The sequence below is a fragment of the Hyla sarda genome, chromosome 7, assembly GCF_029499605.1.
Source record: "Hyla sarda isolate aHylSar1 chromosome 7, aHylSar1.hap1, whole genome shotgun sequence".
Classification (NCBI taxonomy): Eukaryota; Metazoa; Chordata; class Amphibia; order Anura; family Hylidae; genus Hyla; species Hyla sarda.
In genome coordinates, this window is record NC_079195.1 from 185,602,040 (window position 1) to 185,627,070 (window position 25,031).

Genomic DNA, 25,031 nt, shown 5'->3' on the forward strand with positions numbered 1-25,031 from the left:
CCCTTTGTGCCATCATCTTCGGCCTGACAAAAAACAACAAGACCCCGTTATCTACCCCAAATATAGCAAGTAAGTGAAACCAAACTTATCTTGAGCGATTACTCAAGTGTGTCAGGTTTAATGGCTGCCATCCTACTATCATGATTGTTTTTTTTTTTTTTTTAAACAGATCTTGTTACTGTTGGCTTTAAATGGGGTAGACCAGATTTACACTTTGGAATTTTCAGCTGGACAAAATCCGACTGGAGATTTTGAGTGCGGCCATTGCCTTCTGGGTCCCGATAGACGACAATGGCCCTCGTTTACTTAGAAAATCGGGTTGTAAGTCTATCTTGCTTTCTTACCCGACTGCTTTTTTCCCCTGGTATTTATTATTATGTCGCATCCTGTTTGTCGCACGTGGGTTTTGTAGGTTTTGGTTTCCAACTCCTCTGAGCTGTCGGGAAAAAATCCACAACAATTCAACAAATTCGGGTTGGAAACTTTGTAAATACGTGGGAAAGCTCAGAAATGTCGGGTTACGCCCCTTTTTCGGGTTTGGGAGAATCCACATCGGGTCCGTCGGGAAAAAATGTTGCATCGTGTCGCAGACTGGCGCACGATGTCTGCGACATGGCGCAGACAAAGATGCGCCAAAAAAACCCGACAAAACAAGTCGGGTTTACAATAGTAAATGAGGGTCAATGTCTGTAGTGCGGATTCCGCCGGAACATTGAGCAGGTTCAGTGTGTTCTTGCGGAATTTTTTGATCAGAAATTTCTGTCGGAAATTCCGATCAGAAAATTCCACAGTGTGAATGAATTGATGGAAAACCCATTCCCCTGTGTGTTACCTTTATGCAGCGGAATTTCTGACCAAAATTCAATGTTCTGGCGGAATGTTCTGAGCACTGTGCAGCGGAATCCCATTGCCAACAATGGAATTCTGCTGCATCAGAATTTCCGAGTGGAATTTGAATACATAATTCCACTTGGAAATTCCGCAGTGTGAACCCTGCCTGGGAGTTGAATTTTGATCCATGCAGTAGATCAGTGTTTCCCAACCACGGTGCCCCCTGCTGCTGGAAAACTACAACTCCCAGCATGTCCGGACAGCCGAAAGGCTGTCGGGGGATGCTGGGAGTTGTAGTTTTCCAACAGCTAGAGTCACACACTGCACTAGGAATTTTGAAGAACCAAAAGATTTCAACGGCGGCCGGGCAATGACAGGAAAGGCGCATTTCTTTTTTCCTTCATTGGCGTCACGTGCAGACCTGCGTCCTCATCAGTAAAGATACAGACAAGGCCACCGCTCACGGCAGGGATCGATCGACAATTTGTCATTTTACTTTAAAAATGACAGCCATCGCAGGCCAACCGTGAATAACAAATTCCCATTGGATTATGTAATGGGAGTCAATGTGACAACCCTCTTTCAAAGCGTTCCATACATACTTTTGAATATGCATTTGATGTGATCGTAAATGCTGTTAGTGCTAGTAGAAAAATACTTTGTTGTACACCTCTTGGCCATATGCTGTCACTAGAGATGAGCGAACTTACAGTAAATTCGATTCGTCACGAACTTCTCGGCTCGGCAGTTGATGACTTATCCTGCATAAATTAGTTCAGCTTTCAGGTGCTCCGGTGGGCTGGAAAAGGTGGATACAGTCCTAGGAAAGAGTCTCCTAGGACTGTATCCACCTTTTCCAGCCCACCGGAGCACCGGAAAGCTGAACTAATTTATAGAGGAAAAGTCATCAACTGCCGAGCCGAGAAGTTCGTGACGAATCGAATTTACTGTAAGTTCGCTCATCTCTAGCTGTCACATATTAACTTTTGTAGGGTGCTTGTTCAAGAACGTAAAATTTGTTCTAGTGTGGATTTCCTGTGGCTTTGTGAACTGGAGGAACCTAGACCTAAAGGGTTATCTGAGGGATTTTTTTTCAACTAATGGGCCCAGGGTGTGTTTAAAAAAAATGTAAAAAATTTTTGGGATACACATCAAAGCTACAGTATGTAGTGTGACTCCAACCCACTTATTGTACTCAGGCTTCTGGTTGCTGGAGTCTAATCAGATGATTAGGTTGGTCTAATTTAGGAAACTGCGGGGATGAGACTCTGCCCTCCTCTCTCTGCAAAGCCAGAGGATTCATAGGAAATGTACACAGCATTAGGAAATCATTTCAGTGTTGAAAAAAAAATCATTGTGGCTGAAACCCAACATGTGCCACGTCAGCTAAAACAGGTAAACACAAGGCATACAGAAGAATCTCTACATCAGTGGTCTCCAACTTGCAGACCTCCAGATGTTGCAAAACTACAACTCCCAGTATGCCCGGACAGCCGTTGGCTGTCCGGGCATGCTGGGAGTTGTAGTTTTGCAACATCTGGAGGTCCGTAGGTTGGAGACCACTGCTCTACATTATTCTCTAATATTTGTCTATGCTACACTAAATATACAAAATCACCCAACTTTATATTGATCCTTAGCAATATATAAATCTTTATTTTAATGGAAGAGAATGTTTAAAGGGGAACTCTGGTGGAAAACAAACGTTTCCTAATCAACTGGCTCCAGAAAGTTATACAGATTTGTAGATTACTTCTAGTTAAAAAAAAATCTTAATCTTTCCGTTACTTATCAGCTGCTGTATGCTCCAGAGGAAGTTGTATAGTTCTTTTCAGTCTGACCACAGTGCTCTCTGCTGCCACCTCTGTCCATGTCAGGAACTGTCCAGAGCAGGAGCAAATCCCCATAGCAAGCCTCTCCTGCTCCGGACAGTTCCTAACATGGAAAGAGGTGGCAGCAGAGAGCACTGTGTTCAGACAGAAAAGAACTATACAACTTCCTCTGGAGTATACAGCAGCTGATAAGTACCGGAATGATTAAGATTTTTAAATAGAAGTCATTTACAAATCTTTTTACGTAATACAGTACAAAAGGAATAACCTACCACTTTTTAGGCTTTAGAAAAACAGCCAAATCAGAAAAACTAATGGCTCTAAGGCTGCATTCACACCACATTTTTGCAATACAGTTCCTGTATCAGGTTTTTGATGAAAAATGGATTCCTCAAAACGTGTGTACAAATTTCAACCCGTATACAGTTAAAAATCGTATATGGTTTGAAAAATGATGTCCGGTTGCATCAGTTTTTAAAGAAAAAAATTTATACGTTTTTAACTTTTCACTACATTAAGAATAAAGTTTCACTTGTTTGATTGAAAAACTGTGCAAAGTCAAAAAAACGTATGTTGAAGACCGGATGGAACTGTACGCACATACGGTTCTGTACCGTTCCCATTGACTCCCATGTTAAAAAAAACAAAAATGTATACGGTTTAATACAGTTTTTCTCCTGGACCAAAAACAGTGGTAGACTACGGTTTTGGGTACGGGAAAAAAAAAAACTGACAAAACCGTACAAGATGCAAAACTGACACATCCTGATGCATCTTTTGGCATACGGTTTTCAATGGAGAGTCAATGCATACGGTTTTCAATACGGTTCCGTGCGGTTTTCACATTGAAAACGTATATGGGAACTGTATCGCAAAAACGTGGTGTGAATGCAGCCTAAAACAGAAATATCAGGTATTTCAGGTAAAAATGTTTACACCAGTGTTTCCCAAACTGGGTGCCTCCAGCTGTTGCAAAATTAAAACTCCCAGCATGCTCGGGAAGCCAAAGGCTATTTGGGCATGCTGGGGTTGTAGTTTCGCAACAGCTGGAGGCACACTAGAAGGTAAACACTGGTCTACAGTAGCAGTCCCTTTTACAGTCTGTGGTGGTAGCCGCATCATCAATGATCGTTCCGTAAAGCCCTATCCATGATCTGTACCCTCTGCATTGCTCATTGACCCTGTACTTGCATGGACTGACATGATGTTTATATGGTAATTTCTGGGAGGGTGTGTGGCAGGACAGCTCCCTCCTGCTGTGGGGGAATACTGACCCTCAGGAGGGGGAGGGGAGACCCTTGAAGAAAGATTTCTCAGAATGTGTATAGTCCTTCAGTGCAGGAGATACAAATAAACAATGAGCTGAATGGTGTGGAGAGATCCCAGACAGCACCACTTTGGGCTCTACGTGACGGCTACCCACAGAGTAAAGCTTCTAAATCCCCAAACATAATTTTCTGCAACAACTACTTGTCCAAATATTCCTGCAAGCTCGGTTACTAGTGCCAATTCCAAGAAGTTCAGGGGTTTAAACAGAATTGTGCCACCAGCTGGTACAGAGCAAGTGCCAACTTCAGGGCGAGCACAGTGCAACCTGATGTTCTGCAGCAGCTCAGGTCACCTTTGCTAGGCCAGGTCATTTAGGCTTAAAGGGGTATTCCAGGAAAAAACTTTTTTCTTTTATATCAACTGGCTCCAGAAAGTTAAACAGATTTGTAAATTGCTTCTATTAAAAAATCTTAAAGGGGTACTCTGCTGCCCTGTATCGGAAGCTCCGCTCCCCAGCGTCCGGGGGCGGGCGTGACGTCACAAAGGGGCAGCCCTGAACACGGAAGCCCGCACACAGCGTCCGGAACAATAAACTTCCGGGCGCTGGAGATCGGAGCTTCCGATACAGGGCAGCAGAGTACCCCTTTAATCCTTTCAATAATTATCGGCTGCTGAAGTTGAGTTGTTGTTTTCTGTCTGGCAACAGTGCTCTCTGCTGACATCTCTGCTTGTCTAGGGAACTGCACAGAGTAGAAGAGGTTTGCTATGGGGATTTTCTCCTAAACTAGGCAGTTCCCGAGACACGTGTCATCAGAGAGCGCTTAGACAGAAAAGAACAACTCAACTTCAGCAGCTCATAAGTACTGAAAGGATTAATATTTTTTTGTAGAAGTAATTTACAAATCTGTTTAACTTTCTGGAGCCAGTTGATATATATATATATAAAAAGCTTTTTCCTGGATAACCCCTTTAAAGCCTGTGCAATTGCTTTTATAATCCTATAAAGTTGCAGTTGGTTCCTAATGCTATTAACTTTTCTAGGAATTTCCAAGAGGAACTAGAAGATTGGTCAATTTCGTTGTGGCCAGATCCGCATTTAGCAGAAATTGTAGATCTTGCTGGCGCAGGGACCGCTCGGAAATTCGCAAACTCCGTAGACGGCATTGCATTTCAGAGCAGATTCTGCAGAAAGAAATGAAATGTCAATGTGTGATGGCGGAATCGGAATTTTCGCGGCAGATGTTTCCGCTGCAGAAATTCCCACGTGTGCATGGTGCAGCTGAATCCCATTGAAAACAATGCTGCAACAGAATTTTTGGGCAGAATTCTTCCCCTGTGTGAAAGGGGCCTAACAGTATTTATTACTTATTCACAGTATAATTGATAATTGTTGGATTAGTTGGGGGTCCAGCCATAAGGACCCTCGCTGATCAAGAGAATAGCAGCCTTCCGTTGCGGAAAATGTGCCAGCGTGACCACTACCCCATTTACCACCATTGAGACTGATTTCTGTCAGAGCCTTAGACCAGTGTTTTCCAACCAGGGCACCTCCAGCTGTTGCAAAACTACAACTCCCAGCAGGCCTGGACAGCCTTCGGCTGTCCAGGCCTGCTGGAAGTTGTAGTTTTGCAACAGCTGAAGGCACCCTGGTTGGGAATCCCTTAGGCTATGATCACACGTCAAAATTTCCAGGCAAAATTCTGTCGAAATAAACTGTACAATCACTTCAACGGGATTCTGCTGTCCCATTTACACAGCGAAATTTCTGCTTTCCGCAAAAATATAAGACCAGTCTTATATGTTGAGAATTCCGCAGCAGAATCCCATTAAAGTCAATGGGGCTCGAAATTCAGCTGAATTTTCTGATCTGTGAACACTGAAATTCCGCTGAAATTCTGCTGAAATTCTGCACATATTCCACCAGAATTCAAACGGAATTCCGCAATTGTGAACATAGCCTCAGACAGTAAACAGAGTGGTGCTTACCGCTCCGTTCTCAAGAGGCACTTGTAGATTGGCGTTCTCTAGGGCTCCCAGCAGTCAGACGGTCAGCGATCACACATTATCTATCTTGTGGACCGGTGATACTTGTTATTAGCCAATCCTGTTAAAGAGGTTTTCCAGGAATTTTTTTATTGATGGCCAATTTTTGGGAGGGGAGAGATTTTGTCCACAATGCAGTGAAAATGTTGCTATTTTACCACAATGGAAAAATCCCTGAAAAAAACAAAACGCACACACACATAAAAACTGCAAAATAACCGCACTGTGTGAACACAGCTCAGCTATTTTTTGGGAAAGAAAAAAAAAAATATAATAATAATATATATATATATATATATATATATATATATATATATATATATACACATACATACATACGTGTGTGTGTGTGTGTATAGGGCTCAAGTCCTGCAGGAAAGCATGGGAACTGCGGGTGAGATTTATCAAAACTTCTGTAGCAGAAAAGTTGTTGAGTTGCCCATAGCAAGTAGTGATGAGCGGTATTACCCGTATTCGAATTTGTGGTATTTTGCATATATGTAGATGAATATTCGTCCTATATTCGCGAATTTCACTTATTCGTTATATTCGCATATGTGAATATTCGCGGAAGACACCAGTGAGGGGGTGGGCAACTTTACTATTGGTTGCTAGGGATGTTGTTGATAATCTCTGACAAGTGTATTTGCATCATTCTAATTGGCCCACAAGAGAAGAAAGGAATATGCGAATATTCACATATGCGGAAAAAAAAGTGAATATTCGTAGTTTTGAATATATAGCGAGTATATTCGCAATATTCGCGAATTTACGAAAAAAATTCGAAATGCGAATATTCATGCCCAACACTAATAGCAACCAGTCAGATTGCCCTTTTGCTAAATTCCTGCACTTTTTCCACAGAAAGAACACTGGGGGAGATTTATCAAAACCTGTCCAGAAGGAGAGTGGCCCATAGCAACCAATCAGATCGCTTCTTTCATTTTGCAGAGGCCTTGTTAAAAATGAAAGAAGTGATCTGATTGGTTGCTATAGGCAACTGGGCTACTTTTCCTCGGGACAGGTTTTGATAAATCTCCCCCCACTGTTCTCATTAGCAGGAGTCCTGCAGGACCAGCCCTTGCATCGAAATCTTCCCACACTTTTTTCCCAGGACTTGACCCATATATATATATATATATATATATATATATATATATATATATATATACACACACTAGCTGAGTACCCGGCGTTGCCCGATTTTTCCTTCCTAATCCTTGTTGGGGAGGAAAATAAACAAAGGAGGAAGCTTTTGACTTCATATCCCGACCTCCTATCCCATCATCGTATCCCGTCCTCCTTATCCCGTCCTCCTTTTCCCAACCTCCTTTTCCCGTCCTCCTTTTCCCAACCTCCTTTTCCCGTCCTCCTTTTCCCGTCCTCCCATCCCGACCTCCTATGTGTAGCCGTTATTGAAATATCTCCAGCCGTATGGAAGTTATGCAGTAACATATATTTCCCATTGACTTGTATGGGACTTTAAACAAAAACCCCGCCCCTGGCAAATGGGGGTGAGTAAGGGTTAAAGCACCTATCCTATGTTTGTTGCTTACATATTAGTAACATGTGTGCCAAGTTTCATGTTAACATCTTTAGCCGTTTGAAAGTTTTTGTGGAACATACACACACACACACACACGTTGAGTTTTATATATGTATATGTATGTGTGTGTGTTTTATATACGGTATATAAATTTATACACTCAATAATGATTCATGTACAAAAAACACTAAAATTTTTTATATTTAAACATAAATGTCGTAAATACACTTGTTTAAATAATACATACTAAACATACAAACACCTTTTATGCCTAAATGATTTGAAGAAGTTATAGTGATGTTTACAAAATATGAAAACAAAAAGGCAAAAATAAAGAAATAAATCAGAACACTCTGGGGAGTATCTGGCCTAATAAAACACAGGTTTTCTTTCCCTGGAGTTTCTCCCACCCCTGCCCCCTCCTCCCACACCTCCCCAAAGCTAACCCACGCCCTGGTGATAGGAGGAAGAGCCCAGGCACATTGTTAGGATGTCACTGAGAGTTTGGAGCATAGTTTTCCCAGGGAGGATCGCCCTCAGTCAGCGTGCACTGAGACAGCCATTGTTTGGATGTGGCAGGACGGGGATCTCGTTGGGTTGGACTAGATTGGACTCTGGCTTTTCTGCATTCCTCAATGTGAGGCTGTTCTCAGACAAGGAGGACGAATAGGAGCAGGAAACTTCTGTGAGTCTCTGCTCAATGTCCTGCAATGTGATCCCGGGATGAAATGCAATTCACAGGTAAGAGGCGGGTTTGCCAGGGGCCAGATTTTCGCTTTTTACTATGTGACCCTCGTAGCCGATATACACGATCTGATCTGAATAAATATTACACAATTCGGGGAAGTTTGGCTTCGTTTTCATGTGACTTGTTTTAATAAGATCAGCTTTGGTTGTACTGGTTGTGCTACTTTTGGGGTACGTTCCCACACGGCGTATTTTGCTGCGTATTTGGTGCTGCGTATTTTCCTACCCATTGACTTCAACAGAGAAAATAAAATACGCAGCAGCAAATACGCAGCAAATACGCCGTGTGGGAATGTACCCTTAGTGTTAAAGGCCTTTCTTTTGTGTGTGTGTGTTTAGTAGTTATATGATGGCTATAGAACTATAAATTCTTCACTTATATTGCAAAAAAACGAAAGAAAAAGCGTATTGATCCATGTTCCCCAACCTGGGGCTCTCCAAGTGTTGCAAAACTACAATTCCTAGCATGATCAGTCAGTTGGGAGTTGTAGTTGTTCAACAATTGGAGAGATAGTGACATTGGTTTAAAGTAGCATTTTCCAACCAGGGTGCCTCCAGCTGTTGCAAAACTACAACTCCCAGCATGCACGGACAGCCTTCGGCTGTCCGTGCATGCTGAGAGTTGTAGTTTTGCAACAGCTGGAGGCACCCTGGTTGGAAAACACTAACTAGATACAAAATAGAAAACATTTCACCTTCCTCTAAACCAGTGTTTCCCAAACAGGGTGCCTCCAGCTGTTGCAAAACTAAAACTCCCAGCATAGTTTTTCAACAGCTGGAGGCACCCTGGTAGGGAAACACTAACTAGATACAAAATAGAAAACATTTCACCATCCTCTAAAAACTACAACTCCCAGCATAGTTTTTCAACAGCTGGAGGCACCCTGGTAGGGAAACACTAACTAGATACAAAATAGAAAACATTTCACCATCCTCTAAAAACTACAACTCCCAGCATAGTTTTTCAACAGCTGGAGGCACCCTGGTAGGGAAACACTAACTAGATACAAAATAGAAAACATTTCACCATCCTCTAAAAACTACAACTCCCAGCATAGTTTTTCAACAGCTGGAGGCACCCTGGTAGGGAAACACTAACTAGATACAAAATAGAAAACATTTCACCATCCTCTAAAAACTACAACTCCCAGCATAGTTTTTCAACAGCTGGAGGCACCCTGGTAGGGAAACACTAACTAGATACAAAATAGAAAACATTTCATTGTCCTCTAAACCAGTGTTTCCCAACCAGGGTGCCTCCAGCTGTTGAAAAACTATGCTGGAAGTTGTAGTTTTGCAACAGCTGGAGGCACCCTAGTTGGGAAACACTGGTTTAGAGGACAATGAAATGTTTTCTATTTTGTATCTAGTAAAACATAACAGTTATGAGAAAGTAATAGGTACATTTTAGAGTCTGTCAATTTAATACATATATTCATTGAGACAAGTTTCTCCCTGTTTGATAGCAACTAGCGATTTGACAACTTTATTACATTTTGTCTGCGGCCTCATTTAAATCTCTTGCTTTACTCGTCTCAAGACCTTTGGGGTCTTCTGATTGGTTGGTAGATCTCAGAGGAAGTAACATGTAAAGACCCTTTCAACCCTGGATAATAAAGGAGAGGGAGTAAGTCTGGATTCACAGCGCTTCATTATTATGTCAGAGGTTTTACATTGTCTGACATATTCAGTAAACAGCTGTAGGCACATTGAATTTTATGATATGAACGTGGTCAGCTAATGTCTACGATGCAGTCCGCTTCCGGAACGTATATGTTTATTTTGCGTGACTCAAAAGCATGGTCTGCTGCACTGTGTTGGTGTGTTCACATGGTTTAAAGTAGTGTTTCCCAACCAGGGTGTCTCCAGCTGTTGCAAAACTACAAATCCCAGAATTAGTTAATCCCCCTCAGCATGTCCTCTAACCCTCTACATAGTTCCCCCCTCCTCTGCCTGTCCCCCCTCCCTTCCCTCCATACCAGTGTTTCCCAACCAGGGTGCCTCCGGCTGTTGCAAAACTAGAACTCTCAGCATGCCCGGACAGCCAAAGGCACTGCTATAGAAACACTTCTTAAAATGAGTTTATAAGACCTCTTTCAGGGCTTCTTTTGATATGGTCCATAAAAAAGAAAAAAAAACGTGCAGGTACCAGCTCCCAAAAAATATTTATAAAAGTCCAAAATTTATTGTGCCTGATCCTTCTCTGCCTCCAAATTCACCATTTTGTTCTCAGGTGTCTCACAGCAGCTTAGTTCCTTCTCTTCTGTGCAATATATGACAATATGTACTTTTTTTTGTAAGCTTTTTATAATGTAGCCCGTAAAACACATGCCCTAATAGCGTTACAGTATAAATATATATATATAATCTAAAGTAATATGTGACATGTTTTGCCACAGTCTTCTGTAGCGGTATTGTCAATGGCTCCATAAAGGGGTACTCCAGTGGAAAACTTTTTTTTATTTTTTATTTTTTTTTAAATCAACTGGTGCCAGAAAGTTAAACAGATTTGTAAATTACTTTTATTAAAAAATCTTAATCCTTCTAGTACTTATTAGTGGCTGAATACTATGGAGGAAATTATTTTCTTTTTGGATCACAGAGCTCTCTGCTGACATCATGACCACAGTGCTCTCTGCTGACATCTCTTTCAATTTTACGAAATGTGCAGAGTAGAAGAAAATCCCCATAGCAAACATATTCTGTTCTGGACAGTTCCTAAAATGAACAGATATGTCAGCAGAGAGCACTGTGGTCATGATGTCAGCAGAGTGGGGAACAGAAGAAAGACTAAAAAAGAGGGGCGCTCTCCCATATGTTGTCGTGCATTAAAAGGATGGGACCCACCACCTCACCTAATGTGATGTACCGACCTGCTGGTAGGATGCAACAGTGTAGGTCCAACACTGTGTAAGGTGTGTGTGGAGGTTGGTCGGTGCAGTGTGCAGCTCTATCTCCCCTATCCGTGTCCCTTAGGGTAATGAATAATAGACGGAGAATGGGTAGGTGAAAGGTGGGGAATTTTGGTAGAGCGCTCCTGCTGTCAAGGACGGACTCGGAATGCCACGGTTGCACAGGACAAATTTATTGAAATGTTTTAGGACAACGCGTAGCGCTCTACCAAAATTCCCCACCTTTCACCTACCCATTCTCCGATGTCAGCAGAGAGCTCTGTGTTCCAAAAAGAAAAGAATTTCCTCTGTAGTATTCAGCAGCTAATAAGTACTGGAAGGATTAAGATTTTTTAATAGAAGTAATTTACAAATCTTTTTTAACTTTCTGGCACCAGTTGATTTAAAAAAAAAATTTCCACCGGAGTACCCCTATAAAGTTCACATACATGGTCCTATTGTACAGCTGTAATGTCCAGTGCTGTCTTTAGCTGGTTATATGACCTGCCTGTTATACTTTTGTTAAATTATGGGGGGGAACCAAAAAAAGAACCAAAAAAAAAAATACTATGCTTTTTTTTTTTTTTTTTATAAATAAATAAGAATGAGGTATTGCAGCATCTATAAAAATCAATTTAGAAAACTGACAAAGCATGAAAGAAGTCCTCAGGTTAATGTACTGTTATATGGGAGGCCCGTGATGCGCACCTGTTACAATGAGAACCCATAGGCCCCAGAGCCCTCTCGTTTTAGCAATTCAAGATAAGATTAGTCAGTGTTACTCACCCTAGTAAACCTAAATAGAAGGAAGAAATAGGTGAATAATATTTACCCTAACTGGTCATGGACTGTCGTAAAGGCTTGTAGTGTGTAACATGACTTCCTCATTCAGGGCTGGACATATATGAAGGAATACTAGTTCACTTCATCATCATATTATGTGTTTCTAGGTCACAGAACAATAATTCCGGATGTGTATCTGTAGTTCTCAGCTGCTGCTAAATACCTGGAATAGTTTATTGCTATATCAGTACCATAGCTTCTGTAATAAAAACAAAACACAACATCATCAGCAAACAGAAATGGTAAAATAGTTTAAAAAAAAACATTTTTCTCAGATCATTCTTTTTGGCAGCTACATCTATTTCTGTAAAAAAAATAAAAAAAATAAAATAAAAAACCCTGAAATGCGTTATTACTGCATTATGCTCAGTCAGCTGAGTGGAACGTCTAATGACTTTACGTAAGGATGACTCAGGACTTACTGGGGATTCTTGGATGAAATGCCCTTTGAAAATCGGCTTCATCTTGCTAACATCATAACTAAGCCAGGGGCGTCTCTCATCCCGACTGTAATACATGTTAAGCATATATGCAAATGTGTGAAGCTTCATGTACACGTCTGCGTTTTGGAGTATAAATGGGACATAAGCTATTCTATCCCACAAACAAAAATATGTGCACAGACCACTCCAAAGGATAGGGGTTAAGTGCAGGGGTCAAGTCCTGGGGAAAAAAAGTGTGGGAACTCACCCTAGATTTCCACTTAAAGGGGTACTAGACATCTTATATCCTATCCAAAGGATAGGGGATAAGATGTGTGATCCCGGGGGTCCTGCCGTTGGGGACCCCCACGTTCTCCCTGCTGCTCGGCATTCGTTTAGAGCGTTGGGTGAAGCATCAGAGGCTTATGTCGTCACTGCCCCTCAATGCAAGTCTATAGGAGGGGGCGTGACGGCTGTAACACCCCCTCCCATAGACTTGCATTGAGGGGGCAGGACGTGATGTCACAAGCCTCTGCCCTGCATCACCAGTCATCCGGCACGGAGCGAAGTTCGCTCTGTGCACCGGATGTCTGGGGTGCCGCAGCCAAGATCGCGGGGTCCCCAGCAGTGGGACCCCCGCAATCAGACATCTTATTCCCTATCCTTTGGATAGGGGATAACATGTCTAGAGGCGGAGTAACCCTTTAAGGGCTGGTCCTGCAGGACTCCTGCTAATGGGAACTGCGTTCCTGCTGTGGAAAAAGTGCAGGAACTCAGTTTCCATGAGTTCCTGCAGGACTTGAGCCCTGGATAAGTGTCTGACCACTGGGACCCCCCACAATCTGCTGTACGGCACTTCAGCTCTCCCTATACAAGAAGTGGGGGTTGGCACGTGCCCTCCATGCATCTCTATAGGACAGTGTTTTCTAAACAGTGTGCCTCCAGCTGTGGCAAAACTACAACTCCCAGCATGCCCGGACAGCCTTTGGCATGCTGGGAATTGTAGTTTTGCAACAGCTGTAGGCGCACTGTCTGGAAAACACTGTTATGGGACAGCCGGAGATACACGAGCTGGTGTTCTCGTGTATCTCTGGCTCTCCCATAGAGATGCATGGAGGGCATGTGTCAAACCCTCCTCTGTATGCGAGGAGAGCATGAGTGCCATATGGGAGATCTCAGGGGGTGAGAAGTGTTCACGTCTGCACAGTTATTTAAATTAAATAACTAAATTAAATAATACATTAAATAAATTAAATAAGAGTCAGTAATTCTAGTCTGTGGGGGACATTTATCATTGGCTTTACACCACTTCAATGTTCTAAATGTCCTGCAAATTTTGCGCAATTGCATTTTGTGCACAATTTTTTTGCGCAATTTTCGGTTGAACATCTTTCAATGTTTTCTACTGTTTGGTGCACCATACCCCACTTTATGCAGTGGAGCTGTATTTATTATTTGTGCAAATTAAGTTTAGAAGTGTTTTTTATTTGCGCAAAGTCTTGTACACCGTAAATCTACACCGTCTAATAGGACATGTACAAAAGTGTCTCTGATATAGCACAAAGCTTACTCCAATCTCTGCAGCCCGCTGGTTTCTATAGTTGAGCAAAATTTATCAAGTCCTGTGTACGTTTTTTAGTAAATTTTGAGAGCTGTGTAAACAATGTACCAAGCCAACAGGGGTAAAATCTGTTCTACCTTACACCAACATTGATAACCGTCCCCTTATGTGTATGTCATAGGGATTGGTTTCAGGATGTCTATCTGGTGCTCAAACGTCTACACTTGGCCAATCAAATCATGATGAGAGTAGCCACTTACTAGCCGCCCCCATGTGACTGCTGACCCTCAGAGGGTAGACGACCTCCTCTAATGGCAGCATTGTTATAGTGCCAGTCAGTGAAGCTCATGTTTGCCCGTCCTTTCTGTACTCGTCTAAGAAAGTGTCTCATGGAACCTGGGACGGGGCTAGGTGAGCAGGTAATGAGAGGATTATCCCGGTATGTGCAATAATAAAAAAAAAAATTTCGAAGTCAGACATTAAGGGGGATTGCGGTGTAATCTGTGTAATTGAGGTGTTTGAAATCGGGTGATCGCCCTAAGCTTCTAAGACACTTATGGCTGCTACTCAAAGAGCTTTTTCTTCTCGCTGCGTAATGTGCTCGCCGCAGCCTTCTCATCATCGCTGATCTGTGGACCTTGCATAAGAACCTGCTTTAGGATTACTCTGCGGAACGCGGTCAATTAGTCGGGTTCCTGGATCTCGGCTCTCATCAGGCCTCTTGTCTGCAGCCACGGGAATAGGCTGAAGCGTGTAATGTAAAAGATGCTTATTATCTGGAACATGCAGTACATCAGACCAGCATACTGCGTGTAATATGGGGGGATAAAACATAACTTCTGTGCATATTTGTCATTCCCAACCAGGGCCTCGGGCGCAGTTAGGTGTCACGTATAAATTGGATTTGTCACATGAAAAAAGTATTAAGGTTGGTGGTTAATGGAAATGCTGACTCTAAAGCAGTTGCCGGTGTCTTTCCACAGACACCTGGCAAATAAAGGTGTTTATATATGTATATCTGTGTCTATTTATGCAGACCAGCAGAATTTCCTATGGAACTTGACACTGTAGCGGACGTTTTCAAAGGACTTCTTACTGCAGCTGAAAGGGGTTCTCCACCATAAGGTGATTTTTGTACGTACCGGGCAGACAGTAATGGACATGTTTAGGAAGGATCTGGGCTTGTCTTGGGGCTAAATGGCTATGTCATGTGATTACCATAACACTGTGGCTAGCTTTTTGTGAACTGGTATTTCCTGTTTGAGTTTTTCTTTTTTGCCTACAAATCCCATAATTCCATTTTCCTCCCTCCCACACATCAGCCACCCCACCCATTGAAACATATAAATAAGCTGCATCCATTCAAAAGACCTGTGGTTTTCCATCAGGGTGCCTACAGCTGTTGCATTAGTTGCAGATTGATCTCTCTCACACCAAGCGATCGCTCCACCCATTGAAGCAGACAGGCTCCCTGTCCTCAGCTGACTAGTGGTGTCAGGTCTCGGCTGCATTGCAACCTGGGAAAAATGAAGAGGACAGTCATTTTGTATGCTGTTAAAAATAAATATTGGGGTGAATCTTGGTCAGTGTTTTGTAAGCCAAAACCTAAAGCGGGTCCAAATATTAAAGGGGTACTCCAGTGGAAATGAAATGTTTTCATATCATCTGGTGCCAGAATGTTAAACAGATTTGTAAATTACTTCTATACAAAAATCTTAATCCTTCCACTAATCAGCTGCTGTATACTACAGAGAAAGTTGTGTAGTTCTTTCCAGTCTGACCACAGTGCTCTCTGCAGACACCTCTGTCCTGTCAGGACCTGTCCAGAGTAAAAGCAAATCTTTCCTACTATGGACAGTTCTCGACATGGACAGAGGTGTCAGCAGAGAGCACTGGTCAGACTGGAAAGAAAGACACTTTATCTGGAGCATACAGCAGCTGATAAGTATTGGAATGATTAAGATTTTTAAATAGAAATAATTTACAAATCTGTTAAACTTTCTGGCACCAGTTGATTTGTAAACATTTGTTTTTCCCCGGAGAAACTTTTTAGGTGCAGGTCTTTTCTCTTTAAGGTAGGGTAACATGTGCCGTCTTCTGCTGCTGTGTATTTTCCTACCCATTGAAGTCAATGGATAGCCAACTCAGCTGCAGAAAATACGCAGCAAAATACGGCAAGTGTGACCCTACCCTTGGTTTCCACGTCTTCTGGTTCAAAGTACTGGCCTAAGACCTAATTCACATGGCAAAATTTTGATCAGTATTTTTCATCAGTAAGGGTTCACACCACGTTTTCGCAATACAGTTCCCGTATACGTTTTCAATTTGAAAACCGTACGGATCCCTATTGAAAACCGTATGCATTGACTCTCACCATCAGATGCATCTGGTTGTGTCCATTTTGCATCCTGTACAATTTTGTCCGTTTTTTTTCCCGTACCAAAAACTGTAGCCTACCATGGTTTTTGGTCCGGGTGAAAAAACTTTTTGAAAAACGTTTTTTTTTAACATGGGAGTCAATGGGAAGCATACAGAACCATATGTGCGTACAGTTCCATCCGGTTTTCACCATCCTGTTTTTGACTTTGCGCAGTTTTTTCTTGGAATTTCAATCAAACAAGTGAAACTTTATTCATAACGGAGTGAAAAGTTAAAAACGTATACTTTTTTTTTCTTAATAAACGGCTGCAACCGGACATCATTTCTCAAACTGTATACGGATTAAAATTTGTACACATAGTTTGATACAGTTTAGTCAGGTTTGGAGGAATCCGTTTTTTTTAATCAAAAACCTGATACGGGAACTGTATGGCAAAACGTGGTGTGAACCCAGCCTAAAACCAGGAGCGGCAATAGTTTTTCTCTGTGATGTTCCACTCCTATTTTAGCTTGATCAAAATACTGTCATGTAAAAGTGGCCTGAGGGCAAAAATCTGCCTGAAATTGCCCCAACACGTTTGCAATAAGTATTCAGTAACTTGTCTTATTAAAGTACAGTAAAAAATGTTATATACAGTGATCCTTCAACTTACAATGGCCTCAACATACAATAGTTTCAACATACAATGTTTTTTTTTTTTTTTGGACCATTGTAACTTGAAACCAGACTCATCATACAATGCTACAGACAGTCCAGATCTGTGAAACGTGTCACAACTGGAGGAACCGACCAATCAGAATGGACATTTTACTGGTAAATCACCTGTATTACTGAAGTGCCTGCACTGACTGGCTGTCTGGTAGCGCCCCCCACAGTACAGGGAGGAACTACAAGTTCTGTACTACTCCTTACCTGTGCCAGGGTTAGCTGCTCTTTTGGACACCAAGTAAGGGCGGCTCCATTTGGGACACTGTGTGTACTGTATAGGACCCTGAAGAAGCTCCTGCCTTCTACATAAACCATTGTTTCCCAACCAGGGTGCCTCCAGCTGTTGCAAAACTACAACTCCAGCATGCCCGGACAGCCAACGGCTGTCCGGGCATGCTGGAAGTTGTAGTTTTGCAACAGCTGGAGGCACCCTGGTTGGGAAACACTGACATACAGTGATTTACAGCTCCCAGCAGATCTTTCTTACTTTTATATGTAAGGATTTTGTTTTATCTGGATTAGTTATCTACTTATTTTTCTTTAATCCTCATTTTTTCCTATTTTTGGATGACATTTTGGGGCTTCAGAACCAATTACCAGGTTTCCATCGAGTTATGGTCTCAACTAGAGATGAGCGAACTTACAGTAAATTTGATTCGTCACGAACTTCTCGGCTCGGCAGTTGATGACTTATCCTGCATGAATTAGTTCAGCTTTCAGGTGCTCCCGTGGGCTTGAAAAGGTGGATACAGTCCTAGGAGACTCTTTCCTAGGACTGTATCCACCTTTTCCAGCCCACCGGAGCACCTGAAAGCTGAACTAATTCATGCAGGATAAGGCATCAACTGCCAAGCCGAGAAGTTTGTGACGAATCGAATTTACTGTAAGTTCGCTCATCTCTAGTCTCAACATACAATGGTCGTCCTGGAACCAATTAATATTGTAACTTGAGGGACCACTGTACAGAGCTGGACCGATTCTAGAAGCCAAGCAACCCACTGACCTAGAACTTCTACAGAACTTTAGGTTGTTAGTGTGGCCTGTCGGGTCTCCCATCCGGGTCCTGCCCCTGCACATACAGTATAAAATGAAGACCTTGAGCCTCTGTAGTAAAGTTCCATTTTTCCTAGTGTCTCTGTTTTTACTTTCATTACCTCATACACTATGCATGTGCTTACGTCAGTATTTTCCAAAAAGTGCATCTCCAGCTCTTGCAAAACTACAATTCCCATCATACTGAGAGTTGTATTTTTCAACAGCTGGAGACGCACTGTTTGTTTGGTCAGGTGACATCTTTTTCAAAACCCAGCTTTATTTATTTATTTTTTTGCCATTTGTGGTGAGTAAGTTGTTGTTTATTTAACCTTTTTCTATACACATGTCATGCTACCTATCTGGGGCTTTCAATGTGACACTGCAATTGAAAACCAGTTACTGATGCTTCCCCCTGCGGTGTTTTCAGTTGCATGCCAGGACATAATCCAGCATTTGGATAACATTGCTGTCAGTCATCGTATCCTTTTTCTCAGCAGCAGGGTTACCTGTCTGGGTAGATGTCAAGAGATTAGCAAGCTTCCTTTCATGTGAAAAAAGTAAAGCATCTTTTGTTCACATCCAGTTCTTTACTTTCGGTTAAATCTTGGGCCGGGTTCACACTAACGTAATATGGATGAAAGTCCTGGCTAAACCACAGGTCTGATGACCCAAACTGACGGCTAGGAGTTCAGGTTATCAGATTTGCTGTTGGGGGCCAGGGCATGCGACTGTAATCCGGATGTGTTATAATGCGTCTTTATACCAGTAAAAACCCAGCCTAAGACCAGGTTCACACAGCAGAATTTCTGCACTGAATTCTGCATGAAAATTCTGCATGAAAATTCTAGCCAACTAACTTCAATGGAAATTCAGCACCAGACATTCTGCTGTGTGAATGGGACGGTTGAATCCCATTGAAGTGACTAAGCTATAAATTCATGCAGAATTCCGTGCCAAAATTCTGCTGAGTGAACGCAACCTAAGGGTTCACTCACACGATCGCAACTCGCTGCTGAATAACGGTAATTTGCCGCTATTACTGACTTTCGGCAGCCTCATTGAAGTGAATGGTAGCTTAAAGGGGTACTTCGCCCCTAGACATCTTATCCCCTATACAAAGGATAGTGGATAAGATGTCTGATCACGGGGGGACCACTGCTGGGGACCCCCACGATCTCCCTGCTGCACCTGGCGTTCGTTTAGAGCGTCGGGCGCAGCGCTGGAGGCTTGTGATGTCACGGCCACGCCCTGCTTTTGCCATCACAGCCACGCCTCCTCAATTCAAGTCTATAGACTTGCACTGAGAGGGTGTGGCCCTGACGTCACGAGCCTCCGCCCCCGCACCGCACCGGAAGTCTGGAGTGCCGCAGCCGAGATCGAAGAGTTCCTCAGTGGCGGGACCCCTGCGATCAGACATCTTATCCCCTATCCTTTGGATAGGGGATAAGATGTCTGGGGGCGGAGTACCCCTTTAACTCACAGAGGATTTCTCGCATCGGTTTACCCTCTGCGAGTCAGGATCATGTGAACATACCCTTAGTCTGGGTTTTCACTGGTACAAAATGGACGCCTTACAACACGTTGCGATCATGTGCCCTGAAGGTAACCATAGACGTTACAGAACTGTTGGCTATAAGCATAAAGCACACAGTGGACAACAGAGGCATACCGGGTCCCTGCAGCTTCCTATGACGTTTTAATAGACATTCCTTGTTTTTTTGCAAAAATGTATACAGAATGAAACTCTGCGAAATCAAGGGCATATAAGGGTGAACGATGTGGCTTTAATTGAAGTCTATTTGTGCCCTGTATTACAGCTTTTACACAGCGGCGTACTTAAGGGGACCCTATAGCAGATATTAAAATAGGCTTTATTTCCCCTTGCTTTCCATCACCCTTTGGTCAATATCCCTCCCTTAATGTGCTGGCAATGCTGTTCCCTGGAGTGAGGAGTTCTGCACTGTTTATTACCAAAACAAAAAAGAATGGGACCAACCACAACAGGGCCCCCATTTCCAAGGGCCCCATAACTGGAGGAGCACCATCTCTGGGAGTTATCTATGGCTATGTTCACATCAGCATTTTGGAGCTCCATGATGACAGCTGATAACAGGGCTGGGACAGAGGTTGTAACAGCCGGCATCAGCAGTACCTGACAGGTCCTATTCACTTTGAATGGGATCCATCTGGGTTCCGTTAGGTGGCCATTATTTTACATGATTTTAGCGGCGGGGAAAAAAATTGACATGCAGGGTTTCTTTTTCCACTAAAGCCCAATCATTTCAGCCGAATCAGCAAACGGAGCTCCAAAATGCTGATATGAACCCAGTCTTATGTATTAATGCAACCACATATCAATAATGTTAAAATAATGCCACCATATACTGTATATCAAACTACAGCCATAAACTATACAAAAGCGAATAGCTCAGTATACTATATAATACTGTGATGTGTCAACCAACCAAAATATTTACACACACATATAAATACCTATTACATACTATCATACAAACATAGACTCATCACAGCATATATATATATATATATACACACACACGTGTATATACACAAACATAAATGCACACACGCATATAAATACCTATAAGATTCTATCATACAAACATAGACTCATCACAGCATATATATATATATATATATATATATATATATATATACACACACACACGTGTATATACACAAACATAAATACACACACGCATATAAATACCTATTACATACTATCATACAAACATAGACTTATCACAGCATATATATATATATATATATATATATATATATATATATATATATATATACAGTGATCCCTCAACTTACAATGGCCTCAACATACAATAGTTTCAACATACAATGGTCTTTTCTGGACCATTGTAACTTGAAACCGGGCTCAACATACAATGCTAATGGAATCTGCGAAACATGTCAATGGCTGGGAGAACCGACCAATCAGAATGGATATTTCACTGGTAAAACCCCTGTATTACTGAAGCGTATGCACTGACTGGTGTCTGGTAGCGCCCCCTACAGTACAGGGAGGTATTACATGTTCCTTTGGGCATCAGGTAAGGGCGGCTCAATTTTCCTTTTTTTAGGACATTGCGTGTTCTGTACAGGACCCTGAAGAAGCTTCTGTCCTCTACATAGACCAGTGTTTCCCAAAGAGGGTGCCTCCAGCTGTTGCAAAACTACAACTCCCAGCATGCTGGGAGTTGTAGTTTTGCAACAGCTGGAGGCACCCTGGTTGGGAAAAACTGAAATAGACAGTGATTTACAGCTCCCAGCAGATCTTTATTACTTTTATATGTAAGGATTTGCTTTATCTATATTAGTTATCTACTTATTTTTCTTTAATCCTCACTTTTTCCTATTTTTGGATGACATTTTGGTGGCTTCAGAACCAATTACCAGGTTTCCATAGAGTTATGGTCTCAACATACAATGGTTTCAACATACAATGGTCGTCACAGAACCGATTAATATTGTAACTTGAGGGACTACTGTATATGTGTATATATATATATATATATCTATCTATCTATATATATATATATATATATATATATATATATATACACACACGTACACACACACATGTATATACCCAAAAATAAATACACACACGCATATAAATACCCATTACATACTATCATACAAACATAGACTCATCACAGCATATACGGTATATATATATATATATATATATATATATATATATATATATATATACACACACACACACACGTGTATATACACAAACATAAATACACACACGCATATAAATACCTATTACATACTATCATACAAACATAGACTCATCACAACATATATATATATATATATATATATATACACACACACACACATACAGGTGTATACACACAAACATAAATACACACACGTTGCACTCAGGACAAGGACTTGTGGTTCTATGACAGTTGTTCATCTTTAGTCGTCTTATGAACGTGCATTGATTTTGTCTTTTTTTCTACAGCCTTTTAGAATCGTTGGGAATGTTCTTAAAGTGCATATTAAATCATTTGTTCCTATTTTGGAAGCTCAATATAAATAGGTCTTTGTACCGACCTCATGCCCTGTAAAATGGCTATTCAGAGGAATTTGGTCACACGTAAAATCAATGCAAGCCTCCTCTGAACGGTGCATTATCGCATTAGAAAAATCTATGAAGAAAGTCTCTTGAACCTGGGCTGATTCCTTTGATTTGGCAGCAAATTTCCTCTACATTGACTTTCTCCTGGACCTCTTATATATTTTTATACTGTAAAAAAGTCTTCTGCATTTTACCACATTACTTTTTTGTCTTTGGTAAATATAGATTTTTTTTTTGTGGTTTTTGAATACCTCTACTACTATGCCTCCATATCCCTCAAATAAAATTTGATATGTTATACGTTACCTAATCCTGATCAGGTACATACATTTTATGTGTCTAGCACCTATATTTCTCTTCCAAATACCTTCTAGCTGTTGCTCACGTTGTCACTCTGTGCTTTTAAGGGGGCGTGTTCTCATTGTGCATGACTCATTTTCCTCCCTGAGTCTGCTGTGCTGGGTCTCCTCATCCAATCACTGCAGGCCGCTCTGTAACCCCCATCCTCTCTGTTTTCATGCTGCAGTCTGATAGGATAGGAGAGAGCACAGAGGAGTGTTAGTCCCGTCTGGATGGTATGGGGACCTCTAGTGGTCTTTTGTTTTTAATAAGCCATGATTTCTATTAAAAGGAAATCTAATTCTCGTATGAAGTATATTAGAAAGGTTAATGTTAATGACAATATTGTAGGTCTGTGTTAAATGGCCCTATGGGCCCAAACTGTAGTTCCGATTCCTATAGCATAGGGAAAATAATTGTGGGATGTTCTTCTGCATGGAGTTAGAAGCCACATTTATATGGATGAAAGTGTTTTCAGTTGCAGAAATTTCTTCCACCACCCCCAATCTGTGTGAACACAGCTTTATTCTCAAATAATACACCATTTCGTTAGAACTGGAGATCCATCATACACCTGTGAAAATGTTTAAAGGGGCACTCCGGTGAACTTTTTTTTTTTTTTTTTTTTTTTTTTTTTTTTAAATCAACTGGTGCCAGAAAGTTAAACAGATTTTTAAATTACTTCTATTAAAAAAAATCTTAATCCTTCCAGTACTTATTAGCTGCTGAATACTACAGAGGAAATGTATTTTCTTTTTGGAACACAGAGCTCTCTGCTGACATCATGACCACAGTGCTCTTTGCTGACATCTCTGTGCATTTTAGGAACTGTCCAGAGCAGCATATGTTTGCTATGGTGATTTTTCCCTACTCTGGACAGTTCTTAAAATGGATAGAGATGTCAGCAGAGAGCTCTGTGCTCGTGATGTCAGCAGAGAGCTCTGTGTTCCAAAAAGAAAATAATTTTCCTCTGTAGTCTTCAGCAGCTAATAAGTACTGGAAGGATTACGATTTTTTAATAGGAGTAATTTACAAATCTGTTTAACTTTCTGGCACCAGTTGATTTTTTTTTATAAAAGTTTTCCACCGGAGAACCCCTTTAAGTGCTGTTTGGTATATTGTATAAAAATGTGGCTGGAGAGAGGATTATATTGAGACAATTCTGTATCGCATATTCCAGTGGTCTCTAAACTGTGGCCCTTCAGATGTTGCAAAACTACAACTCCCAGCATGCCTTTGGCTGTCGGGGTATGCTGGAAGTTGTAGTTGTGCAACATTTTGGAGGGCCGCAGTTAAAAGACCGTTGCCATATCCCAATGGTTCTCCATGCACCGCTAGATTAAATAAATTAGGTGTATGTAAGAAACGTTTTTTCCTGTATTTAGCCCTGAGAAACCAGTTGGAAGGTAATTTTATGTCCTGTTGCAAAACTAAAACTCCCAGCATGCCCGGACAGCCAACGGCTGTCCGGGCATGCTGGGAGTTGTAGTTTTGCAACATTCGGAGAGCCACCGTTGCCATATCCCAATGGTTCTCCATGCACCGCTAGATTAATATTTAGCCCTGAGTAATATTTAGCCCTGAGAAACCAGTTGGAGGGTAACTTTTCTATCTTTTTATGTCCTGGGCTTAACGCCAGCAGCTAAGAGAGAAAAATATAGTGCAAGCGGATAGAAGAAACCTCTAGACTGTCAGCACTTACTGGTTTATTCAGGTCTGCGAGACACAAAGGAAGGAATTCACTGAACACCAGTGTTTCTTTTAAAGAATGTTGGCGTAAGATACAACCAGTTTATGTAAAGGCATCAACCTTCTATTAAATATGTCCATAGAAATCTACACCAGGTATGGTTTATGCCAATTTCAATAGTAAATCCTTTTTTTTTTTTCTCCATAAAACCTACGTAAAGCAAAAAAGTTACTGTACACAAAAAAACGGACCTATATGCCTTGATTTCCCCCAAATTTGTTGGGTTGCATTTAAACTAAAAGTAACTGAGAGGTTGCCTAGGATTCGAGGAACAAGGCTGCTTTCTTTCTGAAACAGCGCCACACTTGTTTGTGGGTGGTTTCTGGTACTGCGATAAATGGGACTGGGTTTGCGATAATACCCACAACCTTATAGACAGGTGTGGTGGTGTTTTTGTAAGAAAGCAGACATGTTTTTCTAATCCTGGATAACCTTTGTATATTCACAATTAGAGATGAGCGAACTTACAGTAAATTCGATTCGTCACGAACTTCTCGGCTCGGCAGTTGATGCCTTATCCTGCATTAATTAGTTAAGCTTTCCGGTGCTCCTGTGGGCTGGAAAAGGTGGATACAGTCCAAGGAGACTCTTTCGTAGGACTGTATCCATCTTTTCCAGCCCACCGGAGCACCTGAAAGCTGAACTAATTTATGCAGGAAAAGTCATCAACCGCCGAGCCGAGAAGTTCGTGACGAATCGAATTTA

At 41.7% G+C, this 25,031-nt stretch overlaps 1 protein-coding gene across 10 annotated transcripts in view; it reads left to right on the forward strand.

Moving 5' to 3' along the window:
- Nucleotides 1-25,031, forward strand: part of RASAL2 (RAS protein activator like 2) — a 394,529-nt gene that overhangs the window by 228,186 nt on the left and 141,312 nt on the right. The window contains exon 1 of one of the 10 annotated variants that reach the window (XM_056531802.1): nucleotides 8,024-8,262. The exons of the other annotated variants lie outside the window; for them this stretch is intronic. Within the exon in view, the coding sequence (XP_056387777.1) occupies nucleotides 8,250-8,262 (13 nt within the window). The 5' untranslated portion in view covers nucleotides 8,024-8,249. Of the gene's footprint in view, nucleotides 1-8,023; nucleotides 8,263-25,031 lie in introns of those variants that run through there. 10 annotated transcript variants of the gene reach the window in all.